This window comes from Mobula birostris, chromosome 6 (genome assembly GCF_030028105.1).
Source record: "Mobula birostris isolate sMobBir1 chromosome 6, sMobBir1.hap1, whole genome shotgun sequence".
Taxonomy (NCBI): Eukaryota; Metazoa; Chordata; class Chondrichthyes; order Myliobatiformes; family Myliobatidae; genus Mobula; species Mobula birostris.
In genome coordinates this window covers 186,800,828-186,817,253 of record NC_092375.1, presented here as the reverse complement: position 1 = coordinate 186,817,253, position 16,426 = coordinate 186,800,828, and the positions used below count along the sequence as shown (strand labels likewise).

Here is a 16,426-nt window from a genome sequence, read left to right as displayed (position 1 = left end):
GCAGAGTTTGTCTGCCTGGTGTCAGTGTTCACATAACCAGGACTTGTGATTTGCACCAGCAGCTCATACGACCATCCGCCACTTGCTCCCACGGCTTCAAGTGATGCTGATCAGGGGTGGGGTGAGAGCTAAACAGGTGCTACGCCTTACCTAAGGGTGATCTTCAGGCTAGCGGAGGGAAAAAGCATCATATATTATACCTGCTTTGGTAGAGATGTATCTCCAGCCCACCACCCAGAATTAGTTTTAAGGAAAGAAATTGTTGCCAAAAGAAGGGAGAGCTGGAACAGGATGATTATTAGTTAGCCAAAGTTTAGTCATTGTTTGGAACTATTACTGACTCAAGTCACATGGCTTTGGGATAACTTTCTTCCAATTGACCTTTTCACTCCTAAATTAAAATGATCTAGCATTGGTCCACTTGGTGTCAATGATTGATTCTTATTTAGAGCAAACAGTCTCAGACAGATTATAGTATTTATAGGGTGATCAGCTGAACCATCCACATGTTATGTTATCCTTTGTGCCTGTGCATAAGTTACAATCTTCTCAGGTCCACAGCAAATACCCTTGCCTTTTGCACATTTATTTGTCTGTATAATTTTTATGCCTTGTACTGTAGTGCTGCCACAATACTATAAAATTGAAGGCATTTGTCGGGGATGATAATTCTAATTCTGGTTGATCAAAGAGCCATGTGTTGTCCTCAAACTGCTTGTCTCTTTTGACTACCCAATGGTACCATGTCCCTGATTGGATATCCACACACTTTCACTTCCTATAGATTTTCCTCTTCTCATGGGCAAAAGCCTGTGAAACAATGGTTGGCACATTCACAAACGTCCTCAACTTTACAGTCAATTTTCATACATCTTAGCAATCCTCAACAGCCTAATTTCCAACCATGTACCTTTCAAGGTAAATTCAAAGTTCAAAGTAAATTTGTGATCAAAGTATACTCTTGAGATTCATTTTCTTGCAGGAATACTCAAGAAATCTATAATAGAATGAGAAGCATAATACAACCAATAAAAGACCGCACCAACTTGGACAAATTGAAGCTCTCTTTCTCTGATATATTTATACTTGTCCAAGTGTCTGTAATTCTATATGAGATTGTTCTTTCTTGAAATTTCTTCCCTTATCTCACTGTATCCATTTTTCATCAAGGCTGGGACATTTCTCATTTTTCGGCCCTCTGAATCATGTTTCATAAATTGGTATTCAGAAGTTATACTTTATACTTTCTTCTCACCAAACATTTGGTACTAGAACGTACAATCATCACAGCGATATTTGATTCTGCGCTTCCCTCTCCCTGAATTACAAATATTGCATATTAAAATAGTTAAAATTAGTAAATATTAAAAATTTAAATTATAAATCATAAATAGAAAATAGAAAAATGGGAAGTAAGGTAGTGCAAAAAAACCGAGAGGCAGGTCCGGATATTTGGAGGGTATGGCCCAGATCCCAGTCAGGATCCGTTCAGCAGTCTTATCACAGTTGAAAATAAGCTACTCCCAGATCTGGCCGTACGAGTCTTCAAGCTCCTGAGCCTTCTCCCGGAGGGAAGAGGAACGAAAAGTGTGTTGGCTGGGTGGGTCGTGTCCTTGATTATCCTGGCAGCACTGCTCCAACAGCGTGCGGTGTAAAGTGAATCCACGGACGGAAGATTGGTTTGTGTGATGTGCTACACCGTGTTCACGATCTTCTGCAGCTTCTTCCGATCTTGGACAGGACAACTTCCATACCAGGTTGTGATGCACCCTAGAAGAATGCTTTCTAAGGTGCATCTATAAAAATTAGTGAGGGTTTTAGGGGACAGGCCAAAATTCTTTAGTTTTCTCAGGAAGTAAAGGCACTGGTGGGCCTTCTTGGCAGTGGACTCAGCTTGGTTAGACCAAGTCAGGTCATTTGTGATATTGACCCCGAGGAACTTAAAGCTTTTGACCTGTTCCGCTTGCGCACCACCAATGTAAATTGGGTCATGCGGTCCGCTACTCCTTCTGAAGTCAACAACCAATTCCTTCGCCTTGCTGACGTTGAGGGATAGGTTATTGTCTTCGCACCATGCCACCAGGTTCTTAATTTCTTCTCTGTACTCAAACTCATCATTACCCGAGATACGGCCTACAATTGATGTGTCATCAGCAAACTTATATATTGAGTTTGATGGAAACTTTGCTACACAATCATGGGTGTACAGTGACTACAGCAGGGGGCTGAGTATACAGCCTTGTGGGGCACCGGTGCTCAGAGTGATTGTAGAGGAGAGCTTGTCCCCTATTTTTACAGCCTGGGTCCTGTCTGTGAGGAAGTTGAAGATCCAGCTGCAGATCTGAGTGCTAAGGCTCAGGTTCCGGAGCTTAGGAATCAGTTTATTTGGAATGATGGTATTAAAGGCAGAGCTGTAGTCAATGAAAAGGAGCCTTACATATACATCTTTATTCTCCGGGTGTTCTAAGGAGGAATGTAGGGCCAGGGAGATGGCATCTGCCGTTGACCTGTTGCTCCGGTAGGCGAATTGCAAAGCGTCAAGGTTGACCGGTAGGCTGTGGTTGATGTGTGCCATAACCAATATTTCGAAGCACTTCATAGCAATTGATGTCAGAGCCACAGGTCGATAGTCATTCAGGCATGCCACCTTGCTCTTCTTTGGTACTGGGATTATCGTTGGCTTCTTAAAACACGAGGGGATCGTAGACTGAATCAAGGAGCAGTTGAAGATGTCAGCAAGCACTCCAGCTAGCTTGCTTGCACAGGCCCGGAGAACCCGTCCTGGGACTCCATCTGGGCCCGTCGCCTTCCTTGGATTTATCTTCAGGAAGGCCCTTCTAACGTCCTCCTCGGTGACGATGAATCTCAATGCCACCAGGTCCGGTTCATCCGGAGGGAGCCGGACGCTCCTCTTCTGTTCGAATCTTGCGTTAAGTTCATCAGGAAGAGAGGTGCCACGGTTATTGATATTCCCATCCTTTTCTTTGCGCCCAGTGATCTCATTTAGACCCTGCCATAGTCTGCTGGCATCCCTTTGGTTAGCTGGGCTTCCAACTTGGCTCGATATTGCCTCTTGGCGTCCTTAATGGCTTTCCTGGAGTTCACGCCTGGATTCCGTGTAGCGACTGGTATCCCCGGACCTAAAAACCACAGCTCTAGCCTTTAAAAAGGACTTGACCTCATAATTCATCCCAGGTTTCCAGTTAGGGAATACCCGGATCATCTAGCGAGACACACAGTCCTCTGTGCATTTCCAAATAAAGTCCGTGACAGCTGAGGCATGCTCATCGAGGTTAACTGCCAAGTCCTTGAGTACTAACTAGTCCACCGACTCAAAGCAGTCATGGAGGACCTCATCCGTTTCCTCCGTCCAACGCGACACTACTTTTGACACCGTGACCTCCCGCTTCAGTTTCTGTTTGTAAGCCGGGAGGAGGAGTATGGCCTGATGGTCCGATTTTCTGAAGTGAAGTCATGGGACGGAACGGTAGGCATCTTTGACTGCTGTGTAGCAGTTGTCAAGTATATTCGGGCCTCTAGTGGGGCAGGAGACATGTTGGTATAACTTTGGCAGCGCCTTTCTGAGGTTGGCCTGGTTAAAGTCCCCGGGTGTAATGAGCAAAGCCGCCGGATACCTGGTCTCAGGTTCACTGATGTTGGCATACAGTATGTTCAGAGCACACTCCACGTCCGCCTGGGGGGCATGTCAGTATGACCGAGGTGAATTCCCGTGGCAGATAGTAGGGACGACACTTCACCGACAGGTGTTCCAGGTCCAGGCTGCAGGAGCTTGTCAGTGCTACTGTGTCCGAGCACCACGCAGTGTTGATCTGTAGGCCAACACCACCTCCCCTCGTCTTGCCCGAAGACGCCATGCGGTCTATCCAATGGATCGAAAATCCCTCCAGTTGGATGGCACAGTCGGCGGTGGCAGAGGAGAGCCAGGTCTCGGTGAAACAGAATACACAGCAGTTCTGCATCTCCCTGCAGTAGGTGAGTCTCCCTTTAAGATAATCCACCTTGTTCGCTATGGCTTGCACATTAGCTAGTAGGATGGTGCGCATAGGGACCCTGAAGCCCCTCAGCTTCAATCTGACCGGCAGCCCAGCTCTTTTCCCACGCTTCCTCGGTAAGTAGTGCATCCTTCCAGGTTTCCATTGATGCAGTGTGTTGTTGTCAGCTCTTCGAGGTAGGTGGACACGTCCCGCGAGAGTCAATCGGCAGGTCGTGTCATCTTGCATTCCGGGTCGGACCGAGTAACGGGGGAGGCTCCGCTGCCACTTCCAGCTGCCAGGGGCCCAGGCTGTCGATTGGGTCGGGCCCTGAAGCCGACACTTAATCCCGGATGGCCGGGCTCCTTGTTGAAACAAGTCCTTAAGCCGAGTCACGGTTGTGGAGGCCTCTGCTCCAGTCGAGCCTCGGGCTCAATTTCCGAGGTTGGCAGCGGAGGCCTCACTTCCGGCAGCTGTGGATGGCCACCAACGGGGCTTTACGGTGGTCGCTCTGGGGAAGCGTCTGGGGCACCTTGAGGTCTCCGCCGTCACTTCTGTGTGGTGGTCTGCTCCAGAGAGATGCTGGGCAGAGTGGGCCCTGTCTCCAAGCGCTCCGGCACGGTAGCAGACTGCGGGTCTCCGGGAACGTGGTGGGTCTCGCTGGTCGGGTCCAGGTGCGGTCCAGAGTTTAAGAAGCAATTCTGGCGCGGTGGTCCCCAGCTGGGTCAGCAGCTTCGCCAGGGTGTTGTTGATCTTGATCTTGCTAGATTGAAGGTTTAGAAGGGTTTCTCGGGTATAGGTTAGTGGAGAGGGCAGTATGCTTGGAAGAGCATGCGCAAAGTCGCCAGTTACCGGTGCCATCTTAAACACTTCTCTTGCAAATTACAAACAATAATTACATGGTAAAGTATAATAGTTAAGAGAAAAAGTTCATGGAGATTTTCTCAGGAATCTGATCACGAGATATTAAGATTAACTTGTTTATTTCAATTTCACAATTTTGAAAATTAGTTATCATAGCCGTACATGTTTGTCCTCTACCTGTATAGCAACTCGTTACCCCAATGGAGCCTATTGTCCACCCTTTATGTTTGAATGCAAGAATCATATCTGTGTATATCCAAGCTGGAAGTGTGATGGAGACGATGACTGTGGAGATGGGTCTGATGAAGAGCTCCATCATTGTGGTAAGCTACTCAAGTAAACTTAAAGAAATGGTCATCCTTCATTGCATGAAATAATGTCTATCATAAAATCAAAGCAGGTTAATCAGTACTTCCATGACTGAGTTATCAACGTGCTTGGTTTGTTGGAAAAAATGAAGAGTAATTCTATTTCTAAAGCCCGTGAACAAAGGTTTTTTTTTACTGGCCAGCACACCACTGGCACTTAGGGCAGGAATGAAGGTCCTCCCTCTCTGGCAATGTTCAGGGCTTCCTTCATTGTGTCATTAGCTTCCTCTCAATTTTCACTACTGGTCAGTCATGCAAATCCCAGATGGTGACTCAAAACCTGGAGAACTGGTGGCCACTCTTAGTCTGGCCTCTACCTTTTGACCTGTTTGGCACGGTGACCCTACGAAGAGCCAAAGCATAAACCCTGATTGCAGCCAACGTAGTTCTCCAGGTCACTGAGGCACGCAAGCCTCCAAACCACAACAGGGTGGTGGTCCTCTTGGAAGCCTTCAAGAAAATTGAGATAAAAACTCTTCTCAATGTGAAATTAGATTTTCTAGTACTCAGTAGCCATGCATGTAACTCAGTTCAGAACAGCTGTTATAATCTCATGTAAGGCTATGGTGATCTCTTACTAGAATGGGGTGTCCAAGGAGGGGTAGCACCTCTGGTGAAGTGGCTTGTCATGTCCATTCTGGGACAGTTCACTCACCTTTGATCCCCACTGGACTCTCAGCTGTCACCTGTGACTCCAAGTGGCTGTTTGCATGCAACAGAGTCCACACCCTGGTAACCACTTCGACAAGTTGACTAAACCAACGGGCCTCATTCCCCGGTGATATAGAGACGTACCTGTCCTAGTCAGCTCTGGAAGACTGAGTGGATGAGATCTACAGTTAGATCCAATGGCCAGGCAGGCAGTTCTGTCATCCTCCATGGAGAGCCAAGAGCATGATAAGGCACAGGAGACATCATGATCATCCACTGCAACCAAGGAAGACCCCGGTTTGTGATGCTTGTTTTTACCACTGGACCTGGACTTCTGAGGTTGAGAGAGTGGAAATGCCCAGTGCAACGGCTTTTCCACTTTAAAAACTCTCCTACACAAGGTCCTGTCATCGTCAGACATGACAGACAATCACCACTAGAATTTTAAATAATTTCTTTCTGGTACAATTTCTCAGAGTTTTAATTTAGTTATTGATGTTCTATGACGTAGGATGATTTACTCTATGTCAAACTGGGACACAAATGAGCAAGGCCTTAATATTTAGAACATAAAGTAGCAGAGATATGATGTGATGCAGAGTAACTGAGCTGCTAACACTTTGAGAGACAGGGAAGGTTGTTAGCGAATCAGAAAAGCTGTAATTTCTCTTTGTGTTCAGGGTGATCCTGGAGAAGTGAGTTATTGTGGCAGATTTCAGGGACTAATTGTCCATTATTTAGCCACATTTGGTAGTGAATGGCAAACTAGCAGCACAGCATATATATCCAGGTCTTTTATCAGATTCTAAAGGCCATGTCAGTTGAGGGTTTTGCATTGAATTGAATACAGTTTCCTCTTCAATTTTTAGTTTTCAACTGGGTACTCATGGAGGTATTGTGCATAGAACATGCAGAACTTCACACACAAACTAGTGAAGGAACTCAGCAGATCCGGTAGCATCAATGGGATTGAATAAACAATCAATGTTTTGGGCCAAGGCACTTCTTCAGGACTGGAAAGGAGTTTGGAAGATGCCAGAATAAAAAGTTGAGGGGAGGGGAACAACGTTGACAGCTTTTTCATTTCATAAGACCAAAAGATATAGGAGCAGGAGTAGGCCATTCGGCCCATCGAGACTGCTCAGCCATTCACTAATGGGCTGATCCAATTCTTCCAGTCATCCCCACTCCCCTGCCTTCTCCCCATATCCTTTGATGCCCTAACTCATCAGGAACCTTAATCTCTTCCTTAAATGATTTGGCCTCCACAGCCACTTGTGGCAACAAATTCCACAGATTTACCACCCTCTGACTAAAGTAATTTCTCTATATTTCTGTACCAAATGGACATCCTTCAATCCCGAAGTTGTGCCCTCTTGTCCTGGACTCCCCTACCATAGGAAATAATTTTGCCATATCTAATCTGTTCAGGCCTTTTAACATTCAGAATGTTTCTATGAGGTTCCCCCTCATTATCCTGAACTCCAGAAAAAACAACCCAAGAGCTACCAGATGTTCCTCATACGGTAACCCTTACATTCCTGGAATTATTCTCGTGAATCTTCTCTGAACCCTCTCCAATGTCAGTATATCCTTTCCAAAATTAAGGAGCCCAAAACTGCACACATTACTCTTAAGTGTGGTTTCATGAGGGCCTTATAGAGCCTCAACATCACATCTCTGTTCTTATATTCTATACCTCTAGAAATGAATGCCAACATTCCATTTGCCTTCTTCACCACTGACACAACCTGGAGGTTAACCTTTCAGGTATCTTGCACAAGGACTCCCAAGTCCCTTTGCATCTCTGCATTCTGAATTCTCTCCCCATCTAAATAATAGTGTGCCCATTTATTTCTTCCACCAAAGTACATGACCGTACACTTTCCAACATTGTATTTCATTTGCCACTTCTTTGCCCACTCCCCTGAACTATCTAAATCTCTCTACAGGCTCTCTGTTTCCTCAAAACTACCCGCTCCTCCACTTATCTTTGTACCGTCAGCAAATTTAGCCACAAATCCATTAATCCCATAGTCTAAATCATTGACACACATCGTAAAAAGCAGCAGTCCCAACACTGACCTCTGTGGAGCTCCACTGGTAGCCAGCAGCCAGCCAGAATAGGATCCCTCTATTACAACTCTCTGTTTCCTGCTGACCACCCAATGCTCCACCCATGTTACTAACTCCCCTGTAATTCCATGGGATCTTATCTTGCTAAGCAGCCTCATGTGCAGCACCTTGTCAAAGGCCTTCTGAAAATCTAAATACACTACATCTACTCCACCTCCTTTGTCCACACTGCCCGTAATTTCCTCAAAAAATCGCAGTAGGTTAGTCAGCCAGGATTTTCCTTTCAGGAAAGCATGCTGGCTTTGGCCGATCTTGTCATGTGCCTCCAGGTACTCCGTAATCTCATCCCTAACAATCGATTCCAACATCTTCTCAACCACTGATGTCAGGCTAACAGGTCTATAGTTACTTTTCTGCTGCCTCACACCGTTCTTAAATAGCAGAGTAACATTTGTAATTTTCCAGTCATCCAGCACAGTGACAGAATCTATCGATTCTTTAAAGATCATTGTTAATGCCTCTGCAGTCTCTCTAGCTACTTCCTTCAGAACCCGAGGGTCCATCAGGTCCAGGAGATTTATCCAGCCTCAGACCATTAGGCTTCCTGAGCACCTTCTCAGTCATAACTTTCACTGCACAAACTTCACTCCCGACACTCTTGAATGTTCAGTATACTGATGTCTTCCACTGTGAAGACTGATGCAAAATATGCATTCAATTCCTCTGCCATCTCTGCGTCTCTCATTACAATATCTCCAGTGTCATTTTCTATTTGTCCTATATCTATCCTTAACTCTCTTTTACCCTTTATATACTTAAAAGAGCTTTCAGTATCTTCTTGAATATTAGTTGCCAGCTTCATCTTTTCCTTCCTAATGACCTTCTTAGTGTCCTTCTGCAAGTTTTTAAAAGCTTCCCAATCCTCTGTCTTCCCACTAGTTTTGGCTTCCTTGTATGCCCTCGCTTTTGCTTTTACTTTGGCTCTGACTTCACTTGTCAGCCACGGTAGTGTCCTTTTTCCATTCGAAAATTTCTTCTTATTTGGAATATATCTGTCTTGCACATTCCTCATTTTTCGCAGAAACTCCAGCCATTGCTGCTCTGTTGTCCTTCCTGCTAGTGTCCCTTTCCAGTCAACCTTAGCCAGTTCTCCTCTCATGCCATTGTAATTTCCTTTATTCCACTGAAATACCAACACATTGGAATTTGGTTTCTCCTTCTCAAATTTCAAAGTGAACTCGATCACTTTGTTCCCTAAGGGTTCCTTAACCTTAAACTTTCTTTATCACCTCTGGATCATTGTACAACACCCAATCCAGCACAGCTGATCCCCTAGTGGGCTCAATGACAAGCTGTTCTAAAAAGCCATCCCTTGGACATTCTACAATTTCTCTTTCTCACGGTCCAGTACTGGCCTGGTTTTCCCAATCCACTTTCATGTTAAAATCCCCAACGATTACCATGACATTGCCCTTCTGGCAGGCCTTTTCTATCTCCTGCTGTAATTTGTAATCCACATCCCGGCTGCTGTTTGGAGGCCTGTATACAACTGTACAACTGTCCTTTTACCCTTGTCATTTCGTAACTCAACACCTTCCAATCCTATGTCATCCCTTTCTAATGATTTAATATTATTTCTTTTATGCAGGGCCACACCATTCCCTCCACCTACTAAACTATCTTTCTGATACACAGTATGTCCTTGGATGTTCAGCTCCCAATGACAGCCATCGTTTAGCATAGTTTCAGAGATGGCCACAACGTCATACTTGCCAAACTGTGGCTGAATTTCAAGATCGTCCATTTTATTTCCATTGATGCTGCCTGACCTGCTGAGTTCCTCCAGCAGTTTGTGTGTATGGTTTCAAGCTTCCAGAATCTCGTGTTTAATATTGAGAGCTTTATGTAATAGTAAAGCCAACTCTTAGTTCCACTTACTGAAGCATGCTTTCGATTTCCTTAGAAAATCAAAACAATCGCATACCCTCTCACTACCAAAGTAAATCAGGGCTCAGAAATGTTGTTTCTTATCTTTAATGTAAACTTTTATTAGAGGAAACATAGAAACATAGAAAATAGGTGCAGGAGTAGGCCATTTGGCCCTTCAAGCCTGCACCGCCATTCAGTATGATCATGGCTGATCATCCAGCTCAGAACCCTGTACCTGCCTTCTCTCCATACCCCCTGATCCCTTTAGCCACAAGGACCATATCTAACTCCCTCTTAAATATAACCAATGAACTGGCCTCAACTGTTTCCTGTGGCAGAGAATTCCACAGATTCACCACTCTCTGTGTGAAGAAGTTTTTCCTCATCTCGGTCCTAAAAGCCTTCCCCTTTATCCTCAAACTGTGACCCCTCGTTCTGGACTTCCCCAACATCGGGAACAATCTTTCTACATCTAGCTTGTCCAATTTCTTTAGAATTTTATACGTTTCAATAAGATCCCTCCTCAATCTTCTAAATTCCAGAGAGTATAAACCTAGTTGATCCAGTCTTTCATCATATGAAAGTCCCGCCATCTCAGGAATCAATCTGGTGAACCTTCTTTGTACTCCCTCTATGGCAAGAATGTCATTCCTCAGATTAGGGGACCAAAACTGCACACAATACTCCAGGTGTGGTCTCACCAAGGCCTTGTACAACTGCAGTAGTACCTCCCTGCTCCTGTACTCGAATCCTCTTGCTATGAATGCCAGCATACCATTCGCCTTTTTCACAGCCTGCTGTACCTGCATGCCCACTTTCAATAACTGGTGTACAATGACACCCAGGTCTCATTGCACCTCCCCTTTTCCTAATCAGCCACCATTCAGATAAGGCCTTTGAACTTACTGTGCCTCTGTTAGCTTTCTGAAAGAGTAGTTTGCTTGGGCCTATTTGCATTTTGTCTAAAACACTCTAGGTTTACGATCACAGAGAGGTGTGGTAAAAGAGGAGGCCATTCTGGTCATCGTAGCTCTGCTGATTCTTTTTTGCTTATGTATACCCAAGTTCATTAATAACATAAGATTTTAATAACATATATGATAGATACTTTCTGCCTATTTCTCGGTGTTTTGTTCACAATTTTACAAGGATGTTGCTGGATCTGGAGAACCTGTGTTATAAGGAAAGATTGAACAGGTTAGGACTTTATTCCCTGAAACATAGAAGATACAGAGGAGATCTGACAGAGGTATACAAAATTATGAGTGATATAAATTGAGTAAATGTAAGCCAGCTATTTCCACTGAGGTTAGGTGGGACTACAGAGCTCATAGGCTAAAGGGGAAAGGTGAAAATTTTAAGGGAAACATGAGGGGAAACTTGTTCACTCAGAGGGTCATGAGAATGTGGAATGAGTTGCCAGCACAAGTGATGCAAGCAAGCTCAAATTCAGCATTTAAGAGAAGTTTGGATAGGCACGCGGATGGTAGGGATATGGAGGGCTATGTTCCTGGTGCAGGTCGATGGGAGTCGGCAGTTTAAATGGTCCTGGCGTGGACTAGATGGGCAAAAAGGCCGGTTTCTGTGCTGTACTTTTCTATGATTATGAAAATACTTATCGTTTAGAATCTTAGAAATTTAGTTGAAGAAGCAATACATCATTGCTGCTATTCAAGGACTCAAGATCCTCAAATCTGAACAAGAATAAAGGAGTAGTATTTTCAATTAATGCTTAAACTTTTGAGACGTTATTCATTTGCAGTGGGCATTGTTTGTGAGTCTCCCGGTCGTTTCCATTGTGATAATAATCGATGCGTTTATGGACACGAGGTGTGCAATGCAAGAGATGACTGTGGAGATGGAAGCGATGAAACTGAAGAAAGTTGTAAGTTCCCTACATTGCATTTCCTTTTCAGTAAGCTTTACATGGCAGCGATTTGGGCAAGTACATTCATAACAATTAATAATGAAAAATTTATTTTGTAATTAGGTAACCTATCCACCTCTCCTTGCACAACTGGGGAATACAAATGTAGGAATGGAAACTGCATTCCTGACTTCCACGTCTGTGATAATTATGCTCATTGTGAAGACCTATCCGATGAGTTGGAATGCTGTAAGTATATGAACATCTAACCTGTAAAGGTGTAATTTTTAAATGTAAAACAGAAAAACTGAATCTATATGGAGACAATACAAAAATATACGGTAAATTTTTATGTAATGATGTTGTCTGGCATTGGTTTGCATTTTAAAGCATCTTGCTTGATTAAGAAACACACATCAAAGTTGCTGGTGAACGCAGCATGCCAGGCAGCATCTCTAGGAAGAGGTACAGTCGACGTTTCAGGCCGAGAACCTTTGTTGTTTGTTGTTTGCTTGATTAAGAAGTTTACATTCAATAACAAAATTAGCTTTGAGTTTAGTTTACAGGTGTGCAAGGAACTAGCAAATGGAATTCACCAGAATGTCCATTCAGTGAGAACAAACCATGGAAAATCTGCAGATCCAAACAACACATACAAAATGCTGGAGGAGCTCAAAAGGCAGGGTCTGGGCCCAAAACATTGACTGTACTCTTTTCCATGGCTGCTGCCTGGCCTGCTGAGATACTCCAGCGTTTTATGTATATCAACAAGAAGAAATACAGTGGATTCCATTTAATTAGGACACATCAGCACCTGTACATTTTGTCCCAATTAAGCAGCTGCTCCAATTCGATGAAGCCTAATGGAAATGGTTAAAAAGGAATAAAAAAGTTAAACTACCAAATTATGTATTTAAATGAAATATTGAATAAATTATTACACTTTATATCACAGAAATACTATAAAAGTGTGTATTAGTTCTTTAAGAGTTGTCCCAAATAAGGGGTTACCCTGATTAATCGATGGCCTGATTAACTGGAATCCACTGTGTTACAAACTAGAGATTGTGTGGTAGGCTACCAAGAAGTGGGAAAGGTACAAGAGGGACTTGTCCATGGGCCTCTAAAGGTCATAGAGAAGGCAGAAACCGTTGATAAGGAAGCATTGGGTCAATTTCCTTTATTAGCTTTGGTATTGAATTCAACAACAGGTAATCCATGTTAAAATGCTTTAATATACTAGTTTATAAAAGTCTCCGGAAAACATCAGTTACTTTCATCATAATAGATTTTGGCAGGAATTCCTGACACGATTCATGGACTCAACATACAGCTGCTTCTATAACAGCCTTCATTTTATGGTAAGTCAGGAGAGTGGATAAACTCTGATCATTGTGAACTCTTTGGAAAGCAGCAGCAGCTGTCTACATCTAGAAGTCCTTAATAATGTTCAGATATGAGCTAACAAGAGACAACAACAAAAGTGCCAATCAACAATGACGCTGTACAATAGCGTCTTGGCTTTCTTCACAGTCAATGGCATAACATCAATCAACACTCACTCTAAATATCTTGGGGGTCAGCACTGACCAAAAAATGCAGGTCAACGGCTGGGTGTCCTGCAGGGAGTAACTCACCATTTGATACCTATATTCTCTTCTTCATCTGCAAGGAATGCTTGGAATTTGCTGAATATTTTCCACATTACTGGAGGAGTTCAGCACCACCAACAGTCAGAAATATTGACAACATCCAAGATGAGATTGGCATATCACTCACCATCCTACACACTTACTCCATCCATTACCAGTACACTCTTGCTACATCCATATGCCCCATCCATTAAAGAAAACACATCTTATTTTTTTAGGGTTTTCTCAAATCCGAGGCCTCTTGGGCTATTGTGTGCTACATGTAGTACAGTAGAGGTACATGGAAATATATGACCATTGTGGATGAATCTTTCCTGGAATTCCCTGACCAGGGAAGGAATGGCAGTGGCATAATAAGTCATTGTCTCCTTCTGGACAGCAATAACATTTGGCCAATGAATGCAGCATTACCAAGGATGCACAAATCTCAGAAGCGATATATCAGAATGAGTTGAGTCTGTCTAAGTTCATGAGAATGTGCATACTTCTACCTTCTGTACAGAATTAGAAATATACTCCATATTATTAGCTGGCACATGCAGACATGCACACAAAATGATAAACATACAGACATCAAGTTGGAGGAACAGCACCTTATATTCCGTCTGGGTAACTACCAACCTGATGACATGAACAATGATTTCTCTAACTTCCAGTAATTGCCCACCCATCCTCTCCTTCTCCATTCCCTATCCCTGTCTCCCTCTCTCACCTTATCTCCTTACCTGCCCATCACCTCCTTCTGGGGCTCCTCCCCCTTCCCTTTCTTCCATGGTCTCTGTGCTGTCCCATCTGATTCCCCCTTCTCCAGCCCTTTATTGCTCCCACCAATCAACTTTCCAACTCTTTACTTGAGCCCCTCCCCTTCTCCCAATTTCACCTATCACCTTCCACCTTGTACTTCTTCCTCCCCTCCCTCACCTTAATATGACTACAGCACCCCACACTTCCTTTCTAGTCCTGATGAAGAGTCTTGGCCTGGAATGTTGACTGTTTATTCCCATCCGTAGATGCTACCTGACCTGCTGAGCTCCTCCAACACATTGTGTGTATTGCTCTAAACCGTCTCTAGTTGAGCTCGGAATTGAGATCCAGCAAGATAGATCTACAATGAGAGGTGTACGCAGGAATTCAAATTTCCTGGCTTTTGTTTGCAGGAATTTTGGATGGTTTGAGAGTGGCTTGCAGATGGATATAAACTTGGCCTTAAAGTTATGGAATAAGCCCATTCCTTGCATCTGGCATATTTTATGCAGGTCCAGGCCATTGTTTGTTACAAACGTGATTTCATTCTTGGAGTAGTAGCACTAATGTATTATTTAACTTTATCGTTTTGACATAACTGTGATACTTCATAAGAGCCTATAGACTGGTTGTTTTAAGACAATCTGTTTCAAACAATTAGTGATTAGGTGGCAGGGTGAAGATACAACTCTACCAAAGGAGGTGCAAGGTGCTCCTTCCTTCTGCTGGCCTGCAGGTCACCCTTGGGCAAGGTTTGCCCCCACCCCCAATAAATGTCATGTGTAGACATGGGAGCAGCTGGTGGATGGTCATGTGAGCAGTTGGTGCATATCACAAGTCCTGGTTATGGGGCCACTGATGCCAGGCAGATAATCTCTGAAGAGCATTGATAATAGCTGGGGTCACTGCTTTTGTAAAGACACTGCCCAGAAGAAGGCAATGGCAAACCACTTCTGTAGAAAAATTTGTCAAGAACAATCATGGTCATGGGAGCTTGACACACCACATGATAATGATTAGTGATTAGCCCTACATTCTCAGCTAAATGAAATCTACGTATTTGCTGAATTTGTGAAGGGGGTCTCACTTTATACATTAGGATTCAGGATTAGAGTAATGACAATATCTTACTTAGAATTTCCACTAATGTTATAAGCTAATATATTGATTCAAGGCTCTTGAACAAAAGGGGATAACTGCACTCACTTGCCATCCATTCAGATGTTCCCACAACCAATGATCTCACTTTAAGGACTCTTTATCTTGTTATTTCTAGGTTCTAGTTATTCGTTGCTATTTATTTATATTTGCATTTGCACAGTTTGTTGTCTCTGCACTCTGGTTGATCATTCATTGATCCTGTTTTAGTTACTAATCTGTAGTTTTGCTGAGCATGCCCACAGCTGAATGAATATCAGGGTTGTATGGGGTCACTTATAAGTACACTGATAATCAAATTTATACTTTATACTTTATACTTTCAAATTTACTTTGAACTCTGATATATTCAAATACGTTACAATAAGAGGGGATTTTTAAATGAATGTTAAATAAAAGTTTCTTGCTGTTTCCTTAGACTCTAATGTAAATCAAACCTGTGCAGAAAATCTCTGTGAACACAATTGTACAGATCTGATGGATGGAGGTTTCATCTGCTTTTGTAAACATGGATACAAAGTAAATGAGGCTGATGCACGTGCCTGTGATGGTAAATTCATTTATGTTTAACCACATTATTAGTGCATTTGAAGAGGTACTTCAGTGTTTCTGCTTTGTCGCCTGTTCTTTCTAGTTGCTGTTTGCATGACATGTTAGTTTTTTTTATGTGCGAGGCGGGGAGTGGGTAGTTTGGGGTTTGATGTTCCTGTTACAGTTTGCACAGTTAGTTTTTTGCATGGGGGTGTTTGATGTTCTTGGTTTTCTTGTGTGGGGGAGTGATGTTTTCTCTGAACGGTCCCCATGGTTTTCTTTGTTTCGTGGTTGTCAGGAGAAGACAAATCTCAGAATTTAATACTGCATACATACTTTGATAATAAATGTACCTTTCAACCTTTGAGATAGATTGAGTCATTTGAGGAAAATCGCTACTTGTTTCAAAACATGCCAAAATGTTTGAACTTTATAAAATAACAGGCTATGTTTCTGCTCTTAACCTTACTCCTAGAGAGGGTAAGAACAGAGCTCCCCTGGTCCTTGCCATTCTCCACAAAAGTCTCCCTATTCAATGGATCATCCTGTAGTTTTTGCCAGCTTCAAAGAGATTTCTCCACCAGACTTATCTTC

General features: G+C 43.3%; 1 protein-coding gene across 1 annotated transcript in view; it reads left to right on the top strand.

Moving 5' to 3' along the window:
- The window catches only part of lrp2a (low density lipoprotein receptor-related protein 2a), a 405,821-nt gene that overhangs the window by 320,525 nt on the left and 68,870 nt on the right, over positions 1 to 16,426 (top strand). Inside the window, exons 58-61 of the mRNA XM_072259785.1 lie at positions 5,042 to 5,179; positions 11,643 to 11,765; positions 11,871 to 11,996; positions 15,720 to 15,851. Of these exons, the coding sequence (XP_072115886.1) occupies positions 5,042 to 5,179; positions 11,643 to 11,765; positions 11,871 to 11,996; positions 15,720 to 15,851 (519 nt within the window). The remainder of the gene's footprint in view (positions 1 to 5,041; positions 5,180 to 11,642; positions 11,766 to 11,870; positions 11,997 to 15,719; positions 15,852 to 16,426) is intronic.